At 46.2% G+C, this 26,612-nt stretch overlaps 1 protein-coding gene across 8 annotated transcripts in view; it reads right to left on the minus strand.

Annotated features, from left to right (window-relative positions):
• Positions 1–26,612, minus strand: part of PTPN1 (protein tyrosine phosphatase non-receptor type 1) — a 90,390-nt gene that overhangs the window by 4,457 nt on the left and 59,321 nt on the right. For 6 of the 8 annotated variants that reach the window (XR_005016399.1, XM_036824827.1, XM_036824829.1 and 3 more), the window contains 7 exons: positions 18,859–18,949; positions 15,546–15,646; positions 12,649–12,747; positions 7,262–7,399; positions 3,412–3,621; positions 2,852–3,013; positions 2,245–2,468 (listed from right to left, as the gene is read on the minus strand). Coding sequence is in view for 7 of the 8 variants with exons in the window: in XM_036824827.1 (XP_036680722.1) it covers positions 2,245–2,468; positions 2,852–3,013; positions 3,412–3,621; positions 7,262–7,399; positions 12,649–12,747; positions 15,546–15,646; positions 18,859–18,949 (1,025 nt within the window). In the remaining variant the exon portion in view is untranslated. Of the gene's footprint in view, positions 1–2,244; positions 2,469–2,851; positions 3,014–3,411; positions 3,622–7,261; positions 7,400–12,648; positions 12,748–15,545; positions 15,647–18,858; positions 18,950–21,479; positions 21,500–26,612 lie in introns of those variants that run through there. The other 2 variants (XM_036824832.1, XM_036824830.1) reach the window with 2 other exon arrangements.

The following is a 26,612-nucleotide window of genomic DNA, read 5'->3' on the forward strand; positions in this document are numbered from 1 at the left end:
GCTGGGGGCGAGCCAGAGCCACCCCGTGGGGCTGTCCCGGGAGAGGCCAGCAGAGGCTGTGGGCCTGGGTGCAGCCAGGCCCTGCCTCTCCCCTCCCCACCTCTCCCAGGCCGTTGCCCTCCCACCCTTGCGTCCATCGAGGCGGCCCTGGCCACAGGAAGTCCCGCCTCCCACGTGCCTCTCCTCAGCCCTGCTGCCCCAGCAGCCTCCTGCGTGACTGGCAGGACCATCCGGGGACACCGCCTGCCCAGGAGACAGGAGGAGGCTGCACGAAGCCCCTTTCTCGGCGCCCACCCGGCGAGGCCCCAGCCGCAGGACTGAGGCCTGTGTGCACATGGCCTCCCCGCCCTCCCTGGTGCCCAGAGGCGCATAGGTTCTTGGTCCAACTCCATTCTTTTCCTGGAATTCTCTGGCTTTCAGCTTCCCAAATCCACACCTCCCTGCTCACCACCTTCACCCACAGAATGTGAAATGCACCTTTCTCTCCACTGTCTTCATGAATAAAGAAACAGGACCCATGACACAAATCTGACCCAAGTCAACGTGCCAGCTCTCATCCCTCTCATCCTCGGCCCTCGGCGAGCCCTCAGAGGGAGCACGCCAGCCCACCCTGAGAATGTCAACAGAGGCCCTGGGAAGCGGGGCACAGCCGCACTCGCTCAGCACCTGCTCTGGGAGGCCCCGCTGGACAAGCGTCTCTCGAGCCGCAGAACCAGACCCGGTGTTCCTGTGATGAGGACCAGTTGCACGAAAGGCCCTGGGGAGTAGGTTCATGGGTCAGGACTGGGCCCTGGAAACCAGCATTTAGCAAAGTGCCCGGGGAAGATTTTGATGATCAGTTTAGCCAGAGGCCCCGGTGGGGCACACACTGTGTGACCTGCTTTCTCATGCATGACCGTTCCAATGTCCGGCCGTAACAATACACCCTGATCCCATTCTTTAATAGCTGCAGAACATCCAACACAGGGAGAAAGCACGACTTATCTAGTCCCTGGATATACAATCAGCTCATCTCTAGCTTTTCACCATTACAAATAATGCCACCACGAACACCTCTACCTGTACATCTCTGCACACCTGCTTGAGAACTCCTGCGGGCTGAGTTTCTAGTTGTAGACAAACGTGGGGTCAAAGTGTGCACTAATCTTAAACTGCCCTCCAAAAATGCAGGCACCAAGGGCACTGCCTCCACAGTCTCAGGCTCGGGCTAACCCCCGTTCATCCTTCAAGCTTGTGCACGATGCCACCCCCTGCTGGCAGCCTTCCTTGACCACCCAGGGAAGGCTGGGTGTCTCCTCTTTAAGGCTGACCCCCTCAGCGTGCACCTCCATCATATCCCTGTCCATGGGCCACCAGCACAATCTACTGCTCCCTTCCCAGTAAGATGGTCCAGAACACAGACCAGGGGCCCCAGTCTAGTTATCTCAGGGTTTCACATGCATCAGTAGGTGCTCAGTAATCTTTGTCAAACTGTAAGGAAGCAAAACGGCAATCAATTCAATCAAGACCACATGAAAAGGGGGACTTCCCTGGTGGTCCAGTGGTAAAGAATCCACCTTACAATGCAGGGGACGCGGGTTCGATCCCTGGTGAGGCAACTAAGATCCGACATGCTGCGGGGCAACTAAGCCCGCGCGCCACAACTACTGAGCTCACACGCCTCAACTAGAGCCCACGTGCCCTGGAGCCTGCGCGCCAGAACTAGAGAAGAGAAAACCCGCACGCCACAACTAGAGAGAAGCCCGCGCGCCTCAACTAAGACCCAATGCAGCCAAAAATAAACAAAATAAATAAACAATAAACAAATCTTAAAAAAGAAAAGACTACATGAAAAGGTTAAGTACCCCAAAACCATTCTGGGGGCTGAAGGTACGTGGTCAAGCCTGGATATCAGTTTCAGGACCGGCCTGAAGTCCAGGGCAGGCTTTTGTCTTCTGTCACTGTCATCACTGGGCTGGAAGACCTGACTCAGTCGCACCAGACCCCTGATTCCAACAAGCACCACCAGGTGGTGCTAGATCCCCGCTAAAGTCAGTCACTTCCCTGGGCCAACCTGTGGCTCAGTCAGAGGCTCCTCCAGCTGGGGCAGGAGCAGTGATGGTCCAGGGGCCCGTTCCCCAAGGACACAGAAGCACTGTTTGCCAAGAGGAGGCTGGGTCCACAGGGTTTCAATATCAATATGTATTTCTGGAACAGAAGGTCATTTCCCCTTGCCCCCAGTAAGCCAGGACCCTCTCACATTACCTTTCCAGGCTGCAGGGGACGTTCAAGAGGGTTCTGGTTTCTTCCTTGATGGGGCCATCTTCTTTAACCTCCTCAGTCTCATCCTTCACCCACTGGTGGTTTGGGAAGAACTCCTTGCACTTCCCATTGTGTGGCTCCAGGATTCGTTTGGGAGGCCGGGGAGGTGGGGGGATGTGCTCGGGTGGAGGCTCCAGGTCCTCGTGGGAGAGCTCTTTCCATTGTTCCTTGAAAAAGCAGCAAGAGGAAGTCCCATGAGATTTCACGTTTGGCTGATTTGTCAGGAAACCTGCTCCCCTTTAAGTGAGCAGAGGTGAGGGCTAGGTGAGGGGTCCTCTCAGCTTCTTGGGTCTCAAGCCATGTGCTTGGAAGATGAGATCTTATGAAAATAAAGTCTATTCTCCCTACTCATGATCTCTATGTGAGCACTTCAAAGGCAGAAATTGGAACATGGTGAAACCTTCCACAACTTTTTAGCTATTTAAACACGAAGCCTAGCTATTTCCTCTGACCCAGGATACTGTTTCAACGTTTACAATGAACAGCCTCCTTCTTTACAGGCAAAAATTTAAAACCAACACACCTGGATTAAAGCAAAAGCACTGCTGACCTGTACTGAAGAGTCTCCCATGATGAACTTGGCGCCTTCGATCACAGCCAGGTAGGAGAAACGGAGCTGGTCTGCTGTCTGGATCAGTCCCATCCGAAATTTCCGCATTTCTAACAGAACTTTCTTGATATCAACAGAAGAAGGGTCTTTCCTTTTGTCCATCTGAAAGCCAGAGAGGAGACACAGCTCAGTGAGGTCCGAGCCTTAAGTACAATGTGACTGTATATGTCCTGGAGCGTGACAGTTCCTACTCAGGAAAAGTCATAGCGAGGAAGGCAGAATTCTAGAAAATGTGGCAAAATTGGGACCATTTGAGCACAGGGGAAAAATGAGAGGGAAGGGGATTCTCTGGATCTTCCTGGCTTCCACATTAAAATTAAGGGCCTTCCTTCAAGCGAAGCTATTTAGGGTAAAGCTCCTTTCATGGTAAGGAAGCTGTTAAAAAGTGAAGATCAAAGCTAGTTTATTGCAGAGACAGTAACAGAGAAGCTGTGGCTGGGCCAGACTGGAGGTTAAAATGTGCTCCCTTCTCTTCCCGGGGTATTTAAGGGCCTTCTTACCAGCAAGAGGCAGGTGTCAGCCAGACAGAAGGTCCCCGACCTGCCGATGCCAGCGCTGCAGTGCACCACAATGGGGCCATACTCCGTGCTGAGCGACCCCGACTCGCGGACTTTGAAAAGAAAGTTCAGAAACGAGGCTGGCGATTCAGGGACTCCAAAGTCAGGCCACGTGGTATAGTGGAAATGTAAGATCTCTCGAGTTTCTTGAGACTGGAAGAGAAATATACTCCTGACAATTCTAAGAGAATCACCTGTACAGAAATCACTAATTCCAAGTAAGCATGAAGTGCCTTTCCACCCACCTAACTCCAAGAGTAGCCTTAATTCTCAGAATTTTCTCCCTGGGTCCACAAACCCAGTGAACAAATACCAAGCCCCGAGTGGACCCCAGGTTGCTCCTGCTTCAAGTGCCCCTCCTTTAGGATGGAACAGTCTTGCCCACAAGAGCCCTTGTCTCCAATGTTCCTCTCACTTCTGCCATCTTCATGGTTACAGCCTATTTCTGTCCGCCCCACAAGTCAAAATGATGCTTCGCTGCCACCCACAACAATCTTATCATCAAAGGCCTCGGGGTTTCACATGAAAGAGTGGAAACGTAACTGCACGTGTGGGGCACCAGCTCTGGGTAACTCGGGGCTTTCCTTACAGGACTATCTGGATGCCTCAGAGGATTGTCATTGTACAGAAAAAAGTCACCAACTCAGTCTCCAAAGACAGGAGGCTGCCACGTGTGGCTCAATATCCAGCTGAACAGATGGTCCACGATGAGGAGGAGGATGCCGACAAGACCAGCCGCACTGGGCCCACAAGCAGAGAGCTTTCCACGTTCCGGTGGGCACGAGAGCTCACTGAGTTCTCACAGCAATCCCTCGAGGCACATAGTCCTGTCACTCCCATTTTCCAGATTAGAAGACTGAGGCTTGGCAGCTAACCCTCCATTAAGTGGGGGAGCAGGAGTTTAAATCTAAGCTTGCTTGACTCCAGAGCCCGCTGCAGGAACTCTTGAAAGGAGGACCCTGGCCCTTGTCCCCTAGCCCAAGCTGCTCGCCGTGGAACAGAAAGAACGGCCTCTGGTGCTGTTTCCAGCTCCGCTCCTTCCTCTGAGCCTCTGAGACTCCACTCCCAGGGTGGACAGCTGGTCGCCAGGAGCAATGATCAAAATGTAGTTCTTGCTGAGGAGAGCACCCAAGATTATACTAAGGTAAGAGCCCACAGTAATGGGAGCCAGTCACAGGGGAAGTAAGGCCTGCAGACAGGAACCACCCCAGCTGTGCAGCGCAAAGGGCCAAGCCAGTGCCTAGGTCACCTGGACAGCAGCTGATGGTGAAACACTTTGGGCCAAAGATCCGCTGACCGACAATGTCTCCCTTCGTTTGGCAAATGTCCACAACGTGCCTCCCGTGTGCCCGGCACGATGAGGTAATGACCCCACGCCCTGCCCTCCCAATGCTCACAGCTTAGTTACAGCAACCTTCCCTGACACTAGTGTGATGAAAACGTGTGAAAAGGACCCACAAAAACAGCAAGGACCTAACATCAGCAGAGAAGACACACGTGTCGCCCTGCACCAGCTGTTACACACGCTGGTATCTTTCTGCAGAACTGGAAAAAATCTGCTTATGACATTAGGATAACTTATAGAACCACACCATACAATTCCATACTTTCCTCCCTAGAAAATGATCTCCTTATATCTTTTAATGGCTTAAAAGAGAAATGTGTCTTCTATTTTTTTGGAACAGAAAAGCACTTAAAAATAGATTTTAAAAAAAATGGAATAAGAAAACATGCCAAAAGCAAGTTCCTTCTTTTAATTCTTAAAAAGGTGTGGGTTATCTCCTGTTTACTCCCTCCCTCACGCCTGCCCACCTCTTTCTCAAGGAATTCATTCCAGACGTGTGCTCGGCCAGGTACACGTCTGACAAAAGACTTTTTCAAAACCACGTCTGTTAGAGCAAACAGATCTCCCCCAAACCTCCAAGCTGCTGCCTCTGCTCTGCCACGCAAACAGCACAAACCTCTTCTGCTCTGTCCGAATTCTGTTTCCCTTAACAAGCAAACGAAATTTTCTCAAGAGTTTACCAGAAGTCACTTGCAATGTCAGGCTTGCAAACGCTCAAAAGCATTAAAAAAGTCTACCACGTAATTCTCCAGGCACATTCCAACCCACTGCCAACATTACTGCTGAAAATCCTCCGTATCAAACCCCTCCATAAATCACACCCCGAGAGCCCGCATGCGGCTATGGCCGGGCTTGGGGCTCCAGCGCTAGCGCACAGGGGGCGGCGGGGGGACCTGGACCCACTGTGTGGCTGCGTTCCTCCAGAGCCATGCGATTTTAACCTCTTCTCCACTTCCAGTCACCTGCGCTAAGTTCTCGATCTTACTTTGACTGTTAATCCCACCCCAGGCGTCATGGTGACTATAAAGCAGTAAACTGAAAACTAAGATGCGAATATAACGCAGGAGCAGATCCCTCCTCTTCAGCCCCGGCCCGCAAGCCCCAATGCCAGTCCCACTGCCCCCACATAAACCCACGTTCCTTTGACCCCACAGAACCTGCGAACCCTTCCCGGCACGTGCTCTGAGCCTGTGCTGCTCTCACACTGCACACGGACCACCGTCTGGAAGGCTTTCAAAAGCCCTATCTGACAGGCGGGCAGACAGAGACGCGGTGAGAACGGTGTCCTTTGCCTGAAGTCTGACAGTTTGATATGCTGGGGCCAGGAATCAACCCCAGGCAGTCTGATTCCAGAAGGCAGTGGCCGACCGTGTTTGAGGGTGTCCCCAGGAGCTGCCGTCAGCTCCCTTCCACTGTTCCCACTACAGGCATGGTTCCCCAGAGTGATGGCTCCGGGCGAATCAGTCAGCCTCCCCAAGGGCAGGGTCTTCCATGATGCCGCTTCTAGCACACTGCCCAGACATATTCCAAGACCATCATATAATGATAGCCGGCAGGTGGTGTTATAAATTCTCCCCACACACGGGCTTCCCTGGTGGCGCAGTGGTTAAGAATCCGCCTGCCAAGGCAGGGGACACGGGTTCGAGCCCTGGTCCGGGAAGATCCCACATGCTGTGGAGCAACTAAGCCCGTGACCCACAACTACTGAGCCTGCGCTCTAGAGCCCATGAGCCACAACTACTGAGCCCACGTGCCACAACTACTGGGCCTGTGCTCTGGAGCCCACGAGCCACAACTACTGAAGCCCGCGCACCTAGAGCCCGTGCTCCGCAACAAAGAGCAGCCCCTGCTCGCCGCAACTAGAGAAAGCCCGCGCACAGCAGTGAAGACCCAATGCAGCCAAAAATAAAATAAATGAGATAAATAAATTTATTTAAATAAATAAATAAATAAATTCTCCCCACACAAACAAGCCCAAGACTTCATCTAGAAAACTTACGCTGACTATGAACTGGGAGTCAGCCCTGGAGGGCCCTTCTTTCCTCACTTCAGACTAAAGAGACTGTGGACCACAAGAGAGGCCCACGTGCTCTGCTGGGATTTAATTCACAGGCCATCACTTTAGTCCCTCTGCAGTTGCAAAGGCAGGAGCAGGAACAGGTAAGTTTTAGGTTAGAACTCCCTTTTTCCTAAGAACTGGTGTTAACTAGCATTGGGAGAGAGCTCTGTGGAGAAGGAGGCAGGTAAGACCCGTCCCCCGCCCCCAGGCACCTCTGGTCACCCGGTAAGTAAGCAGGTAAGCTCTACTCACCATAGTGCTAAAACTACTTCTTGCTCAGAGCACAGAAAACCACTGGCATAAACAACTGGTGTTAAGCAGTATCACCCAAGTGAAAAGACATCTCAACCAGTAACTGTCTGAAGTACTCAAGTGCATGCCATACTCACTGTGAGGTTTTCCAATTCTAGTTGTCGTACTGTGTAATATGACTTAATATCTTCAGAGATCAATGTCAATTTCAAATTTGTGTCTTCAAAGATCATTTCTTCTTCTTCTTTTTGTGGCCAGTACTGTGCACATTTTAACTAGGGGAGAAAATAACATTGAATTATTGTGAGCAACTAACTGTCTTCCTATGGAGGTTTGAAGTACCGTCCACGAGCTTTATGATAACCCAAAGACCCAGGGTTTTCTGACCTTGGAGGTCGCCATCCATGTAACCTGCCTGCCTCCAGAGGAGATGGGGAGGGGTCTGTGAAGATCTAGACCAGGACTAGTCAGGCAGACAGGACTTGCACTTCCAAACCCAGCCGCCCCGGTTATCCACACAGCGAAGTGTTCCAGGGGTCTGATCCTCTCCCTATCACCCATGAGGGAAGCCAGATGGCACACAAGGTTTAGTCTCTCATGAACTACTTTATGTAGCCATTTCCAAGGTTATCAAGAACCTGATGGGTGCTCTCGGCATAGCACAGACTCCTTATCCTGGGGACGATAACCAAGACTAGAAGAGACCACATGAAACACCGTGAAAAGCTTGAAGGGCTGGAATCAAATGCAAACCAGAATCTAGAAGGCTTGCAGAGGGATCCTCCAAGGCTGGGGATCACCCACTGCCCAACCCCACCCTTTCATTCTGGTTTGGTTCAGTTCAGAAAAATCCCTTGTTCTAGTTCAAAAATTTTAGAAACTACTTGATGCTCTTGATTTAAACGTAGCTCATTAACATTTTCCTTAAAGCAAGCAAACTCCCAAAGATTTGGTTTCATTTAGAGTTCAAGAAAGAAAATCTGAGTCAAATTTAGTGGCATGCTTTGCTTGAGCCAAGTTTCTATGCCAGACATTTCTGGTTGCTGATGACTGTTCTGGACAAGAACAGCAGGTAGATGGGGGCTAAGCTGCCAGGTCCATAAGCCAGAGGAACTGACATGTCCCCAGACAGAGGGACCCTCAAAGGCGGTGTGACTTCCAGCAAATGAAATACCAGTGTGTGTAAACAGCTCTTTGGGAAATGGTACAAGTTCAAGACCCTTATAATTCAACATGCACTGACTCAGAGGAGCCAGGAGGCTCTTGAAGAGGCTGAAGACAGAACAACAAAAGCCCATCGGTCCTGCTTTAATGAAAACCAAAGCAACAGAAAAAAGGGAGGGAAACAAATTAAGAAACACCACATTGAGATGCCGACACGGCATCAAACTTTATGGTTCCCGAACAGAAGGCCAATAAGGCTTTCTAAAGAGCCTGGATACTGGCCTGTTGTAAAGTTTTGGCCAGTTTCACCCTCCCTGCACCAATGATGAGTGCCAAAGATGAACCCCTGGAACAGAGCCCATCTGTCAGCACCAAAGAGATCCTGCCACTCAGGACACAGAAGCATCAATGGCATGGCACGATCCCATGCTTAGCCAAAGTGGGCGAGGCAGATGACAGCAAGACTTCAGGAGACACTTAAAGGATGCATTCATTCCCACACTTCAAATCATTAGGCCTGTGTAATGCCTTGAGACTCCAGAAACAGAGACTGCCCTGGTAGGTCCAAAACCACGTGTGCTGGAGTGGGCACCCAATTCAGTGAGCAGACCAAGAGTAAAGCAAGGAAGCAGAAATGCAGAATGGCAGGTTGCTACCAAAGAAGAGGCCAATGTTTTCATGCCTCATGGGCAGGAAAGGCCAGTCTTTTCAATCTCATGTCCACACAGCAAGCACTCACTTTCAAAAGCAAATACAAAGCCTTACAAATCTCTGTAATCTGGGTAAAGAGCAAGACTTTGGAACTCTACAGCTGAGGAATTCTGACACACACGAAGTGTCGATACTTATTTAAAAAATAGGAGTTCTTAAAAGAACTCTTAGGCATCTACAGCAACATGCCACGGCCTGCTCTCTGTCATTTCCTGTAGAAATTTTTATTGTAAACATACGCAACAAAACAAAACAAAATAAGCACAATATCAACTACTTCCTGTTATCCTATTTAGTTGATACATAGTGACCGGAAAAGGAGATTTATTTTATTAGAAAGCAGTCCTTCATCAGGGTTAAAATTGAGGCATGTCTTGGGTTGGCACCAAACAGCCACGTGGCAGTGCCAAAGTGCTGGCATCTGTCATACCTGCTGTTACCACCATGAAGGCGGGTGTGAGAGAGTCCTTGCTTGGGTCCATCTAAAACAAAGAGCTACGCCATCTTGAGAAAAATCCATGAAAGTCATCTGGGGTGACCCTGTGATGGGTGACTTGGCTGAAAGAAGAATGAACACAGAGAACTAAAAGCAGAGTACAAGAGAGATGCACAAAGCCTAAAGCACCTACGATACAAAACCTAGTGTCTCGGGCCTGAAAGCACTTGAAATCAAACAGCATCTTTAGTAGGGATTTCAGGGGAGAGATATGGGCGATGTTTCTGGTTGAACATGGCCTTGCTACTTCCCCTGCCTAGACAACAAGCCCGGCCCCTACACACATGCACTCTATCCCATCATGTCTAAACTCGGTTTTTAAATTGAATGAATGAGAACTTTGGCCATTTGGATGACCTCAGTCTAACACACACAATCATTTTCTGCACAATGGTTTTCCAGGAAGCACAGGGTCCCAAAAGGGTAACGGGCAGGTCTGCCAAAAGTACAGGGAGAACATCTTCCACTATTTGGCGAAAGAAGGAAACCAGAAAACAAATATGCATTACGTGGAAATGCTCTGCAAGCTGGTTTTTACCACGGGCTGTGTGGAGAAGTTATAATTAGATTAGTTGAGCAAACAAGACACTGCAATTTCTTATAATTTTCCCCAGTCAGCCCTTATGGGGGTGATAGTGTTGAGGCCAAATTAAAAATGTTTATCCCAAGGAAACTTTAAGAACCATAAACCATACGCTGCTTTCCATGCCAATCTGCAGGCCCAAAAGACCCACAGTAAAAAGAAGAGCTGCAAAGGAAAACAGGGACTACTGTCACATCATCACAGTAAACTACAATAAAAACCAACTAGTTTTTTTTTTTTAATGGCCAACATAGCAGTCCAAGGGGAAAGGCTGTCACAGTGGATCTGTGGTCCATTTATGGTCGGCCTTGGGCGGGCAACAACCAAGAGCAGGGCCTGGTGACGAACATGTGACTGCAGTACAGGGACACCACTCCTTGTGTCCTGTGACAACAGTAGCTAAAGCAAACCGCGTGCAAATAGAAAAGAGGTTTCACCTGAACTTTTAGTAACAAATAAAAGGCAAACGCTACCATATCTGATGATTTTAAAATAAATAAGTCATGATTTACAATTCTCAACCCTCCATACGACTAAAGAGTGTTTCTCAACGGAGGGCAATTCTGCCTCCCAGGGGACACTGGACAATGTCTGAGGACATTTCTGATGGCTTCAACCTGGGGTGGGGGGGATACTGGCATCCGGTGGGCAGAGACCAGGGATCCTGCTAAACACCCTCCAACGCACAGGCCGGCCCCCCATGACAGGGAGCGATCCGGCCCAAACGTCAGCAGCACTGAGGCTGGAAGACCCCGAAGGGTCATCTGTGCTCAGCACCTGCGCCGGCCACCGTGTTTCACTTCCCCTTGCGGAGTGCGTGTGCTGCGGGAACCTCGTGTTTTGTTTCTTTACTCAAAACTGCTGACAAGAGTGGTGATGGGTGAGGGTTTGCTTCACATTTGCAACTTCACATTTTATTAATCAAGCCACTGCAGAGAAAATCAAAAACCACTCTCACTGGAAACATTTTTTTCTAAGACAAGAAGCATTACTGCATCAACTGAACACTCAGGTAAGCTCTTTACACCTGCGACCGTGGAGCGAATAAATACTCTCTTTCAAGAGAAGGAGGCAGAGGCAAAAATATGATTTTAAACATGTGCCGTCGTAAGAGGCCATTTGTTGTAACCAAGACCGTTCCTTTCCGGGTGGGGGGGGAAAGAGGCTTTGTGGCAAGTGCTTTACTGCTTTAGGTTTTCACCGCTCACGTTTCCTTTGATGTGTTACTTCTTTGCACTTGTATTTTTTCCCTTTAGGGCCACGACTGTGCTTTCTTCAGGGGGTGGCGTCTCCGGAGCCTTCATGTTCTCCTGGCAAGCCACGGCCGCATCCCGACGCAGCCAGGACGGCTGCGACAGCAGTGCCCCCGCTGAGCCCCAGCGCGCACAGCGCCAGCACCTGGCCAGGCCTGGGCCACACGCTCCTACCGGTCTCCATGCTCCTCAGTCCACCTCCTCCCGGGGCCCCCACCTCTGAGGCTGCGGAGCCCCGGCGGCGCTGGTGCTGGCCGTGAGTGTCGGGGGAAGCGGGCGGGAGCCAGGGGGGCGGGGATGCGGCATCTATTCCCTACTTCGAAGACCACACCGTGCCCTGAGACGTGTGGGGCGGGAGAGCACAGCCACCGCGGCCCCAAGGGAAGCAACGTGGGATGCCGGGAAGTGGAGCGAGTGTGATTCGGATCATTAGCCCAGAGAACTGGCAAGAAACTTAAAAAAAAGAACAACTTAATAAAATAAATAAACGTTTGTCCTGGCTGGAGTCTGGAGACGGAAGGCAGGGCTGGGGGTCCAGTTTAACTAGGGCCCAACCACACCCGGTCTGGTAGCCACATTATGCATATCCTGGGAGGCAGGGGGAGCCCCCAGAAGAGTTTCAGCTGTGAAGAGGTGTGGTGAGACTTGCTTTAGAAAGATCATTCTGGATACAGGATGCAGGAGAGACTGAGGAGAGCCGTTGAGGGGCAGGAGGTGGCCTGAACAAACGCACACCTCGAGTCCACGTTGCAAAGAACTTGGAAGAAAGGAACACACATCCTGAAGTGAAGCACAAGCAGACAACGTCCACATTAAAGAGGTGTGGCCAGGAGCCAAGCGTCCGGGGATTTTACGGAGGCGAATCCAGGGTCCAGCTGCTCCCACAGCTCAGGTGCGGAGAGGCACGCTTTTACCAGCCAGAAAAAGCAAATATAATGAAGATACAGTAGGAACTTGCTTTTCAAAATAAAACTCTGCTTACACAGCTCCGCAAGGCAAGCACAGCAGCACACGAAGCAGGAGAGAGACTGAGAGGTGAGAGGAAAGCAGGACACACGCATCCCACACTGGAGAGAGACTGACTGATGGGGGTGGGGTGGAGAATAGGTCAAGGGCAGTCTGACTTTCTTCCCTCTTTTAAATTCACCTACGTATCTGACTTGTTTGCAATAAACATGTATTTGTATACTGCTTCTGTATGTTTTTCTAATAGAAATATAAAAGCAACTCGAGGAAATAAACACGGACAGATGTCGGCTTTGTGGACTGGCACCCGCACGGGCAGCGACGCAAACAGTGGATCAGTCTATGACTTACCGAGCCTTTCTCCATCACTCTGTTGAGCATGACAACGCCCCTGCTTTTCTGCTCCCACACCATCTCCCAAAAGTGACCGCAGGTATTGGGCAAAGGGCCCTGCAAACACACAATGCACAGTGTATGCATTTTACACACAAACACGTTCCAGTGCAAGCTCACTGTTGGCGGTGAGTGGATGACAGGGCCCTCAGGCAGCGTGGTGGCCATGGCTGGGACAGGGACCCGCCTCTCCCTGCCTAGTGGTAACCACAATTCTATTTCCTACCACGCGGTGAAAGGTCATTTCTGCACCTCAGGGCTGGTTCAGAGCTGAGCGATGGAGGAGAGAAAACACAGATTCTGCTTTCTGGTTTGGGCTGGCCAGCTGAGGGGCTCCACTGAGAACCATGCCTTAGGGCGGGTGGTATAGCGAATAAAACTCCTGGCTGCAGGAGAGAGGCAGTGTGGGGAAGGGGTCAACAGGGACGTTTCTGACGGCTTGGTCCCAGCTCCAATCACTTACTATCTGTGTGACCTCGGACAAGTCACCCCACCTCTCCTTGCCTCAGTTTCTCCACCTATTCACAGGGTTGTGAAGATTAACTATGTTCATATATCAATACTTATTAGGCCTTACCACAGTACCTGGAATACAGTAAACACCCAATAAAATGTACCGATTATTATTACTATTAATAATGGTTAACCTGACCACAGACAGCCTTCATCCTTGGACCAAGGAACATGAGATGTGGACACACAAATGGTCAGGCGGGTGGCCCAAGGGGTATGGTGTCACCGGGGCATGGGGGGTAGGGGTGCCTGCTGAGCAGCAGGGCCTGTCTCACTCCAGCCCCCCTGGCAATGGGCACAAGTGCTGCCTGGAAGGGACATCACCTATCACCTGCACGACAGAGCATGTCACCTCCTCTGGCCAGCACCACTTCTTCTAAAATGGTTTCCATTCACTTTCATCCAAAATCTCCTCAAGTCTTTACATCTTTTCCCTTTAAGTCTCACCGCGCTTCCCTCGACCACGGAGCCCTCAGTGCCCTCTCGCTTCCTTCCCTGAACTTATCTGGGATTTGCTGCCTAAACCTGACAAATCCTGGCTCCTTACAGAGTCTCAGACAATAGTGGATTCCACGGTAACCCCTTCCAGCCAACTGACAGAAAAATGGCTCCAGGAAGGTAGGAATCAGGGGTCCCCTGGCTGGGCACGAGGACCCTATTGCCAGGTCCCCATAGCGGTGGCTCTTGTCACTCCCCTGCCCCCATATTTCACCCCAATTTAGAATGGGTCTGAGCGATTAAAAATCCTGTAAGATCTGAAAGGATACACGCCAAACTCAGCCAACACTTGAAGATGGACATGAAGGCCAGCATCTGTGACATTATTCTCTACACTTTTAAAAAATGAGACTATAGCCTTGCATTATTTGCATAACGAACAACATAAAAATAAAAAGTGCGCAGGGTTTTTTCGGTTTTGTGGCTTGGAAAATATTTCAGTCATATTGTCCAGGGATGTAACTTTGGGGTCAGGCTGCTTCAATCCCGCATGTAAATCTCAGGGCAGAGGGAGACCACGTAAGCAGTTGGATATAACCATGGTACAACCTGACAAACAGACAGACCTTCAGATGTGCCAAGGAAGCGCTACGGCACAGGGGTGGGGAGGACAGCGGTGCAGAAGTTTCCATGGTGACTTCCTACAGCTCCATGTGACTTCACAGACCCTATCTTTGCTTTGGGCTTCCTGACCCCACACCAAAGCTGAATGGCTGAAATTAGGAAGTAAGAAACTTGACTACTTCTAAAAAGAGAAGTTCCTAAGAAGCCACTTTTGCCTCAACCTCTTCTCACCAGCCTGCCACCACCAAGGTCTCACTCCTTCTCATCCCCACCCCAGAGGTGCTGGCCTGATGGCCTGGGGACTGACGTTCCATACACGGACTGGGGGGGCACGAGGGCCAACTGTGGTCACGTGCGGAAAGGAACTGGGACAGGACAAAAGGGACAGTAAAGAAGGGCCACCAGGGATATGCCCTGCCCCAAAGCAGACTTTGTTCACTGTGCTTTCTGGCTTCATTGTCATTTTAGTCTCCAAATATTAAGCACAGTTATGACGTTCACAAACACCCTATAACGCAAACCCAATATACTACTGATAAAAACTGATACGCAATGAAAAAACAAAAATTAGGATTAAAAAAAGAGAGAGAAACTTAGACTGTTTAGACCAATTTACAGGTAACAGATTAAGACGTGAGAAAATTAATTAAAAAGAAACTCCTTTATCCCCTTTCCCAGATACCCATGGTCTTTGGGTCATACACCAGTATGTGTTTCACAAAAGGTCAATTATTAAACCACTTTTATGATTTTTTTTTCCCATAAAGATGCCAAAAACCAGTGGGAGTTTCAAGTGATTTTGCACGCTTGTCCACATAATCTACCCCCTCCATGCCCTCCCCCCTCCCCAAGAATGAGTACCATGCAGAGGAATTCTGAATGGCCATCTGGATAAAGATTCCTCGTCTATTGCTAACCCTCTTGGATTTCCATGAGCAGCACTGGACACTCTGAGGCGAATATTTATGGACTCAACACAGATACTGCTCTTCTCTAGCTGCCGCCTCTGTCAACAGACCACAGGCCACTCTGGCATTTTATTGCTGTTTTTCTATAAACCCAGCAATGCCATACTTCCCAGAAAAGACTCATGTCACGACCAGACTGAATCTCTGAAGGAAGACTTTTTCCTTCCTTGTTGCTTTTTTGGGTTAAAACCTGGTCTTCTAAACAGATGTGACAGATTTTATTTGAGGTGTAGACAACAGCACTCTGAAACTCTTACGCTGACATCAAGTAAGGCAAAAACCATTAGAGTCAAATTCGAACAATCCGTTTACCTGCGTGAGAATGTAACTCCTTTGGGCTTCTTCCATTTTTATCAAACTAGCATTGATATAGTCATTATCTTCTTGATGAAGTTTAATCCGACTATGGTCAACTGAAAGGCAAACCAGAACTCAGAGGTTAATCCTGGAGGACCCAAATGTCCACGCAGGCAGTGCGCCCCATGGGGAAAAGCAAAGAAGGTGAGTTGGTGGCACTAAGGGCGTTCGTTCACATTGGCTGAGGCCAAGCTGTTTTAATTGAGATTAGTTATCAAGATGGGAACGACTAGTATTTTCAGAAAGGTTTTTGGAAGTGTTTGAAACTTAACATGAAACAGCAACAGAGACAAACTACACTAAAACACAGAATATGTCCTGTTTGGGAAATCTGGTTTTAGGCTATATCGTCTTACGATATTTGTTACTGTCCCCACAACTTGGAAGACTGGGGAAAGGGGATGTCAAGGGATCTGTTCTCTGATGCCTAATATATACTTTTAAAGGGTAAAAAATACAGTGGCTTCAATCTTTAAAAGGGAACAAAATCCACCAAAAATTCCACCCAGTCCCCAGAGCTCTAGTTGGTACAATGAGCTAAGTACGTAAGACTTACGATCACACCTCAACCTCACCTATGCCTAATGGTTCAAAGATTAAGTGGCCTAAGTATACAACAGTGTGAAAAGTCATACCTTGAATTCCTTGATACGAGGTTGTCTTTTTCAAAGTTCAAGTATAACATAAATCTCATGATCAAAGACACTTTTAAAAGAGAGTTTAACAGGAAAAAATAAACTCTGAATCCAAAACACTGAAAGTCTATTAAATGTAACTTTCAGAAGAGTTTTTAAAAATAAGCTTGCATTTGGAAGGTCTGCCCCAGGTTACTGAAAAAGCACAGCCCCTTTTTTTCCCCTTTACCATAACTTTGTCACAAAAGCCATGTTTCCCTGAGGCCACCTTCCGTATCCTGCTAGTGCAGCTAATAAGAGCAGGTGGGTATTTTTATTTCTGGTACAACACAATGGACGGTCAGCTCAGGTGACCATCCATAAATAGTTCTCCCCCTGCCCAGTGGGAAAGGAAAAGTTAATGGGGATAAGTGGTTTGGGGCTTCCTATTCGAAAGGATTCCAAAGAGATGTTTTAGGAAATTAGCCACTGTTTGGAATAATGTTTCTCATCATAGAGGGTTAATACAAACTGAAATACTTGGGTAATATTTAAGTGGGTCATGGAGATAAGAGATCTCAAAAAAAAATTATGACCGGCACTGGTGGTTATGTGAGTGGATTCAAACAGCACTGGGTGGTGACCCTGGGCAAACAACTTTTTCACCGAGTGCTGGGTTTTCCACCTGCCAAATGGAAGGTAACACCCGGTCCCCAGAGCTTCCACCTTGAAACATTCTCCCCATTTCCTCCATAACTTTAAAAGAAAATTACCTTTTCTACTGAAGAGTAGAGGTAGGGGAGAAAAAGCAAAATATAAGGAGTAAGATTGGGTGAGGGTGAAAAAGTTTGGGAATTGTATCTCTGGAAGAATTTTTTTTTTTTTTTTTTTTTTTTTATTTATTTTTGGCTGTGTTGGGTCTTCGTTTCTGTGCGAGGGCTTTCTCTAGTTGCGGCGAGCAGGGGCCACTCTTCATCGCGGTGCACGGGCCTCTCACTATCGCGGCCTCTCTTGTTGCGGAGCACAGGCTCCAGATGAGCAGGCTCAGCAGTTGTGGCTCATGGGCCTAGTTGCTCCGCAGCATGTGGGATCTTCCCAGACCAGGGCTCGAACCTGTGTCCCCTGCATTAGCAGGCAGACTCTCAACCACTGCGCCACCAGGGAAGCCCTGGAAGAATATTTTAAATGCTGTTTTTTTCTCTGTAAAACTGGTTCATAAAACCATTTAGATGAGCCTTGATCAAAAATGTAGAAAAGGAATATTAAAGACAACATCACTGCCTAATTCAGAGCAAGTACAGCAAAGGCTAGAGACCAAGGGCGTGGCCACAGCGTGTGAAAGGTGCGGACAGTGATGGTTCTTTCCAGCTCAGGGCGGCTGGCCAGGGTCTCACAGCAGCACCACCTGAGGAGAGGCTGTTAGTATTATTTTTAAATAAAGCCTACAAGGTGCCATAGCCTAGACGTGCTCAATCAAGAGTATTGGGCATTGGGGCAAAATCATGTGTCACTTGACCTAGACCCGCGCGCTTCAGATGTCCCTGGCGAGCACCTTCAGTTAGTGACCATCTCAACCACAGCCGACATTCACGAGTGAGACACTGGGCTAAGCGGCTGACGTGACTTTATTCATCTTCGTACGATCCTGAGATCCGCGTTGACTCCTGTTTGACTGGAGATCAGAGGAGCGGGCAACCGGCCCAAGGCCACACAGCTCTGAGGGGCAGGGACCGTGGCAGCCGTTGGAGGCAGACTGCTCTGTGCCAACCGGGGTCCGACTTCGCGCCCCTCCCAGGGACCTGGGCGCTGCACAGTTCAGGGTGGGAGGGCAGTGAGCTTTGGCAGGCTGGCGGGAAGTGCCTGGCTGGGGACTGACCGGCTGCATCTTCAATGTCCCTGGCAGAGAGCAGTGCCGGGGGAGCTGCTGGCAGCCACAGCCCTCACTGATTGGCAACGGCCACGTGGAGGTGAGCCAGAAGGTTCTCTGTGGCCTAGAGGAGGTGGCAAAGTTCACGTCCTTCACTCCCCTCCAGGTTTTGTTACTTTATACAAATTCTAACATATTTGGTTATTTACTTTCGAGATATCAGCGGACTGAGAGCCAATTACTCAGAAGGCAGAAGAGGCTGCCAGCGGGCACACTGAGAGCTAATGGCAGGAAAGAGCTCGAAAAATGATGATGGCAGGAGGGGGTGGGGTCAACAAGCAGAGCTGACTGCGGCTTTAGTTGAGGGGGTGAACCGCTCCCACCCTTTAATGCCTGCGCAGGGCATCGTTAGCAGTTCAATACAATGCTTGGGGTCTAATAAGACTTTTGCTGAGTCACCCAGAAGTGGTTATATTATGCCTGCTATACCCTGCTTCAGCTGGTAGGAAAATGATTCATCATTAAAATAGTCAAAGCGAAAAAAAGTGCTTTGAACTTAGCTGAATTTTCCAGGAACTGAAACCTTACCCCTTCTACAAGGGTGGAAAAATGAACCATTACTATAAGTCTCTAATGCCTTTATTATAGGAAACAATCAAGTCATAAACCTTTACTGCTATCAATTTATTACCAAACCCCGGGGCTAAAGGAGTCCTGACTGAGAGGTCCTGCAGCTGAATAAGAGCCGACGCAATAGAAGCAGAGTAACGGCGATGTGAATACTTACAGGGACTGACATCTCTGTACCTGTTTCGGTTTTTGTTCTTAGGAAGCTTGGCCACTCTACATGGGAAGTCACTGGCTTCGTGTCGGATATCCTACAAAAAAAGGATAAAGAGTTCTCTCTTGAAATCTCTGGCATCAGGAATTCATCTAGATAGTTAACTGAGCGTGGACCCTGTGCCGGGCACTGAGGAAGACCCAGCACAGAAACGGACATCAAAGGGAACCACGCAGTGTGGGAAATGCAAGGTGCTAATTCAGAGGCATGTCCAAGGTCATGGGAGGAAAACAGAAGGACAACTGGGGTGGGGGGAAGTGGCATGGGGCTGGGAGCTGGAAAGATGGGGAAGAGGGCAGGAAGATGGGGCGGGGGGCGGGCACGTTTCACTCAGGAACCCCCAGCACAGCAAAGGCACAGGGGCTGGAGTTCACATCTTACGCAGGAACAGTGAGTGGGCTGGTGGGAGGAACAACAGGCCTGGGGCACACAGGTGGGTACAGGCCAGATCTTGGAGAGCCTTCCAAGTCAGGCCTGGGAGTTCCATCTGTAACCTTTTGTAAAGCTACAGTTATCAAGAGCAGATAAAATGCCCTTTTACGCCAACAAACTATCCAAGTGCTTTCCTAGGAGATGGTAAACAAATCCCATTATACCAAACTGTCAGAAAGAGCAAGTGCCTGGACTAACAGAAGATGCACATTATGCGTCCTGCTAGACGGATCACACACATCTAATTTTGCTCCCCTAAATCAACACCCTTATCATCCTATTTAAAAGTCTTTTCCTTTAAGTCTGTATTTTACTATATATTATTAAAAGAAAAGCTCACCCAACAATGTGAATGTACTTAATGCCACTAAAATGTACACCTAAAAATGGTTACAATGGTAAATTGTATGTTATGCATAGTCTATTACAACTTAAAAAAAAAAAAAAAAAAAGACGAACCCACAGTGAGAGAACAGGAGAGCAGATAATAGCAACACAATTTTGGAAGCTGGAAATCAGACTGATTAGTAGTTGGCAGGCCTGAGAAAGCTCAATTACAAGCCAGCAGTGGGGAAAGCAGAGAACCATCCCGATTTCCACCACAGAACCTTCCAAAGATGCAGAAAGTGTGCTCCTCTGGAGGGAGGGGTGGGATTCACTGCAGGGGAGCAGCATCTCCACTCCTACCGCCCCCTTCCTTGCTGCTGGGTGACTGCTGCCTCACAACTCTGCAGAAATCTGGAGATTTATTTTCTGGAAGATGTCAATCAGGGGGCAGAGTGCTCTCTAGATGATCTGAGCAGACAAGAGGAAAGACCAAGAGATGCCATTACGGGGGTATGGAAATAACAGCCTACCTGCACCTAGAGGCCCAGTGGCCAGATCTGTGCTGATAAGCCCCTTACACCTGCTCAGAGCTCGCTGTAGACCCTGTTAAGCCCTTATTCTTCATCATGCACACACCACTGATTACAAGATGGCAGAGGAGAGAAAGCCTCTAATACAAGAGATTTAAAAGAAAAACAAAACAGGCAAAAAAAGCCCCTTAGAGGAAATAAACTGCAGAGAAATGAAAGCTTAAAATATATACATTATTAATATACTCAGATAAGATACTGTATCCATGGATTAAGAACAGGATGTTGTATACAATAAAAATGTCTCTTGCAACTTAAAAACAAGATGGCAGAAATGATAAGCTTAACTGAAGAGTGATAAGATAAAGGTAGAAGAAATCCTACCTTTCCAGAAGGCAAAGCCTAAATAAATAAATAAATAACAATAATGGAAAATTAAGCAAAACAAAATATAAGAAAAGAATACATTAAAAAATAGTTCAAGGAAATCTCTCAGACACATCAAGTGCTCATCAAAATGATAAAAACAGACCCATACTGAGGCACACTAATTTGCAATTCCAGAATCCTGCAGACAAAAAGAACATTCTGCAAGTTCCCAGGGAGAAAAAATAGTTCACTTTCAAAAGATAAGGTGATCAGATTCTGCAAGAACACTGAAAGCTGAAGGGCAATGGCGCAATGCCTTCAAAATTCTGAAGAAAAATGATGTCCAACTTAGGATTCTATACACAGCCCAATAATCAACAAGTGAGAAGGGACAAGAAAAACATTTCAGATATGCAAGGTCTCAAAAACTTTACCACCCCTGCTCCCTTGTTGCAGCAATCCACTGGAGCATGTCTTCCACCTGAGTGAGGAAATAAACCAAGAAAGAGAAAGATGTTAAGATATACAGGACGGGGGTCGGGGGGAAGGATCCAACACAAGAGCAAAGGCACAGGAAATTTCCACAAAAGCTGTGACGGGGGAGGCCCCAGGATGACAACTATGTACCAGCCCTAGGAGGCAAGCAGCCAGACTGGCCCAGAATGACTCAAGAGACAGACGTGTCAACAACATGCCTTTGTCCCCTGTACCAACCGCGACCGAATGAGACCACCAAAGGGAAATGAGAAGACCTGAAGTCCAGAAAACAGGGCATCCAACTGAGAAGCAAAGCAAAGAAGTCTCAAAATGGTAGCTGTGTGGCAGCCTACAGACCCAGCGACCCAGACCAAAGAACAGAGGTCCCCAGTAGGGACGCCTCCAAGACCAAATCTGAAGCTGAGGAATCACCTGAAACTGCTCTCTCCGAAACAGCAGCCCAGCAGCCACGAGCCACACGCGGCTACTGAGAGCACTTGAAATGCGGCCAGCCTGAAAAGAGATGTTGCGCAAGTGCAAAAATACACATCGGATTTTGATGACTTAGTGCTAAAAAAAGAAAGTAAGGTATTTCAGGTATTTGAAATACTGGCTATTGGTTGAAATAACGTTTTGAACACATTGGACTATGCAAACTATACTACTACTTTCATCTGCTTCCTTTTATCTTTCTTACTGTGGCTACTAGAAAAAGCAGAATTACACATATGGGTTGCGTTGTATTTCCATTGTATAGCACTGACTGAGCTTGTGGAAAATTGTCCTGAGAGGCTATCAGAAGCTATGGGAAGAATTAGCAACAGGTAGAAAGAAAACTCTACAGATGAAAAAAAGGCAGGAAAGTATTAACTACAGGAAAATCTATTAAAAAGGAAACAGTACAGTACAACACTATCTGTGACTATGTGCATAGGCAAATAATGTACACAATGAATATGGTTTTAACCAAAAAGTATAACATACTGGGAGAATGGGGGAGGGGAAGCAAAGTGGGAAAGCAGAAGGAATGGCTGTTTAAGAAAATGAAATCCTATACCTTAGTAAAGATCTAAATCAATGAAACAAAAGATAAACATTTTCCTTAGACATATGGAAATAAATACAAGCTAGAGTCAGCAGCTCAAAGAGTTCAAAATAGTCATCCATGAAGAGAAAGACTGGGGAACAGGGAGGTATGGGCAGCAAGTAACTGGATTTTATTATAAGCTTATCATGGTATTATTTAAGTTCTTAAACCACGTGTACATTCAACTTGGATTTAAAAAAAAAGAATGCCCACATTCTGCTACTCTACTTATTAAAAAAACTACAAAATGACAAGGAGGAGTTTCTGACTCATACTAGAGATGAGATAATAATTTAAAGCTATGATGATATATTATAAACCCACTTGGGATCAAACAAATTAGTCCAGTAGTAACTTAGCCATCACATCATTTATGGATGAGATTAAGCTTTCAGGGAAATGCTACACAACACAGAAAAATGACTTGAAGGAAAATAAAACTCAGTTTTAAATTTCTTATTCTACTTGTTATTTGGAAGTGTTTAGCAAAAGGTACGAATTTTGCCTTGTGATGTGAAACAATCTTATCAGTCCAGCTGGTGTGAATGGATGAAGATGGAAGAAATCATTGACATGGATAAACCACTGAACTAACAAGTATTCATTCTGAGGAAATAAGGGCCAAAATAGCAACAACAGTGTGCAATTGATTTTATTCACCCAAAGGATTTATTAATCTGTACTTTTTTGGTGAGAGAGAACACAGCAAAACTTGGAGATACCTAATAAAAATAGGAGTTATTCACACAATACTTTTTTAAAAAGAGATTCTAAAATTAAGGTATACTCATAGAGCAAAATGCATAGATCTTAAGTATGTATTTCAATTAGTTTTTCTGACCAGCTTTGAGGTATAATTTATAAATAATAAAATATACCCAGTTTAAGTGTTTCTCTATTTTAGAATGGCATATGGGAAATATATGCATGCTTTGAATACAAGTGTTTACATTTCATTCAGTAAAATAAAATGCCAGGATTAGAGTCTTAAAATTGAGGAGTGATAAAGTACCTTTAAAATTAAAAGTAACTACCAATAGTGGTTTAGAAGAAAGCAGATAAACTACTGTATCACAGAACTACAGTAAAACAAGATTTCTGTATTCTAAAACTGTATCAAAGGTAAGCTAACCTTCTAACAGCTGTAGAAAAAGCAGATCCCGGACTAATGAAGAAGTTTAGGGAGACTTTCATCCCAAGCATGAAGTATCGCTAGAAGATCTTTGATTACTCTGACCAAAGATTAAATAATCCACCAAAGTATGTAAAATTTCCACACAGAGAATAAAATAAAGGCCTTAAAGCTGATGATGAAAAGATGAACGCTGGGTAAATTGAGGAGCCAAGCCAAAAAGGAAACAATAAACTTGCCATGAAACGTATTCCCAGAAGCATCCCCTAAAAAATACCCACTGAACATATCAAGAATCATTCAAAGTGTACCTCATAATTTCAGGGATGGATCACACTAACTTAGAAATTTTACCAGTGGGAAATTAAATATACCAACAAATAGATAACCTAACCATTTCCTTCCCTTGGACAGTTCTTTACTGGCATTTTAGAAGCTTACTTCCTATTCTTAGTGTAGGTTTCAGAAATGTCATAGAATGAAACATCGTATGTAATGGACGTCAAACGTTCATGCTCTCTTGGAGAATAAATCTGATGATGTGCTACCGAAGTAGAGCTCAAGTTTGGTCAAAGCTTACAGGCAAATGGTTTAAATTACACTGTATCATTTTATATAGGCACTGGGCACCCAAAATGATCTGACTCATCTCTATAGTGAACCATTTTCATGAGAGGAAAAAAGCAAGTTCTTCCAAAATTATGATTTAGCTGGGCTAGAAAGCTGGGCTACAAAATGCTTGATGAAGTTTAAACAAAACATCTGAACTGGAAATCTTAAGAGGCAAGGAAGTGAGCAGGGCAGAAACTGACATTACCTGCATAATTTCTAAAGTTAGTTCTTTATTTCCCATCTTCCCACACTCACTTAACAAGATAACAGATGACCTCCCAGTGAGTACAAAGGGATATAACATGCTTATAAAGCTCTGGTAATTCTGGAATTAATTAGGGCCCAGAGTGAATCAATTTCTGTATTTACAGGAAAGCTCATGATCCATTATTCAAATACTTCCCAAATCCAATTAGGCAAAAAGTCAAACTTGGGTGAAAAGCTGGTAATTTTTTACTTGAGATTTCTATTTTTGAAAACACATAGGCATAAAAGCCAATCCAGCCTTGCAGAAATATTTTCAGGTTTATAGCACTTTGTTAAGTTAAACCTAGCGATTTTGGTTTTAACACCTTTTTCTCTTTAGTCCCAGAATAGGGTGAATGTCTCTTATTGGCTCTACAGTAAAATGCATATTTCTCTTAAAACTATTCGAGAGTGATGAGGTGGAGCCAGCATCTTGTTAAAGCTGGGAGTCTGCTGGGAAGGGCCTAGACCCTCACCTCTGTCACCCCTCCTAGCACCGGCCCAGGCTCAGAGTAGGCACTCAACCTAATTCTAGTGATGGAATTAAGGGATGATTCCAAAGGTCCCCAAAGCTCAGAGTCCTTAACTCCATACCAATCTGCTTCATTTTATGGAGCAGAAATGTTCTTGAAAGGGAATATGTTTAAGCAAATGTCTGGTCCAATCCTGCTTTCCAATCATTTTATTATTATTATTATTTTGCTGTGCAATTGAGTCACACGGCCTCCTGACAAGAGAGAACCAAAAGAGTTACTAAAACATGGATTCAAAGCAAAAAGGGTTATTTTTAGATGGTTCAGACAGCCATCTGTTTTAAAAGTCTAAAGGAAGAAAAAACTCCAGTGGTACCTTTTATTTGCTAGAACTGCAGTGAACTACAAGTCCCTTAGCACCTTCAGCATCTTCTATGCTCCCCCGCACCCCCATTTTACAAATGGTTGCCTAATTTGATTGCTCCGGCCGTTATCTAGTACTTTATGGAAGCCACTGGCTCTCAGAATTAGACAGAGCTAGACTGAAGGGAAATGCAGAAGTACAGTAAAGGCAATAATTTAAAATGCAATAAGTGAACATACAGGGTGTACATTTCCTGGAACTCTTGCAGTAGTCACCACTGAATAGGGAGATATATATAGAAATGGGGGGGAGGGGTGGCTAGACTAAAATTTTAGCAACCAACTCTTCAAAATAACATGTGTTGAACAAATTTCATTATTCATAAATCTCATTTAAATGAGAATATAAAATTTCTGTATAACAAAGTATACTCTGAGAAATACACAAATTATCAAAGTCAGAAGTTTAATGTCTTTCAAGTTGAAAGCAATGCTGTATTCTTTATACTAGTTAATGGAACAATATAATTTACTATAAAAACCTTAGGAAAATATTTTATTATATTTATCTGTTTATATAATCAATACACGGGAAGTCACCTACTCAATATTGTTAAATTTTAAGATAAACTACAACACTTAGATAATAAAGAAGAAGCTTAAAATTTAGCTAACAAGCACCAAGCTTGCTTTGGTTTAAAATTTAAAATGATTATGTACTGAACAGAAAAAGATGATGAAAAGTAAACCAAGAACCTAAGACTCTTACGTGGTAGTTGAAAGAGAAAGAGGGGGAGGGAGGAAGGAACAAAACTGGCCAGCATTTAAAAGGCAGCAGGATATACAATAATCATCCCTTCCAGAGCCTGAGGAAATGTTGGGTCATCTTGTACACTGGTCGGGGGTAAGGTTAAAAGAAAATGGAGTTACAAATCACGACCAGAACAATTATGTACATTTGGAAAACAACATGGAAAAAAGCATAATCAAATTGTTTTACAAATTCCCCACAAACGAGAGGATGAGGGCAGGAATGGAAAGTGTGGAGTACCCTTCACAAAGGGGAACCATCTGGTGGAGACGGTGGGACCAATTTCACGCTCTGATGTGCACCCTCTGCTCTGAACACAAAGCGAGGGTTGATTAAATATAAAGAAAAGCACAAAGGCACAGCTAGGCTCAAAAACAGAACAAGAACAAATGAAAAAAACAGGCCTCCCACTCAAAGTGATCTGCAAGCAAGGTACCAAAGAAACAGAAGACGACTAGTTCTGAAAAAGATAGCCAACAAATCAACTAGAAAAATAAATCTATTCCACAAGAAATTTATTGTTAGCCTGTCAGGCGCTTTAAAGATAAATATATTTGAGATCAGGGATAAATAAAGGAATCATGTATAAAAAAGATGTTATAAATAAATCTAGGGAGGAATGAAGCCAGAATAAGTGGATAGGAAAGAACAAATGAGAAATCTTGGAAATGGAATTGACAATCACTGAAATTTAAACAACAACAACAAACCTTAACAGATGAAGATAAAAACTCTACACTGAACACAAAGGATGGGTACTTTGAAAGCAGAGGAACACAGCATGGAGAAATAGGAGATGTGAAGGAGCAATTCAGAGACACAGAGCATAGAGCAGCCCCAG

This window comes from Balaenoptera musculus, chromosome 15 (genome assembly GCF_009873245.2).
Source record: "Balaenoptera musculus isolate JJ_BM4_2016_0621 chromosome 15, mBalMus1.pri.v3, whole genome shotgun sequence".
NCBI lineage: Eukaryota > Metazoa > Chordata > Mammalia > Artiodactyla > Balaenopteridae > Balaenoptera > Balaenoptera musculus.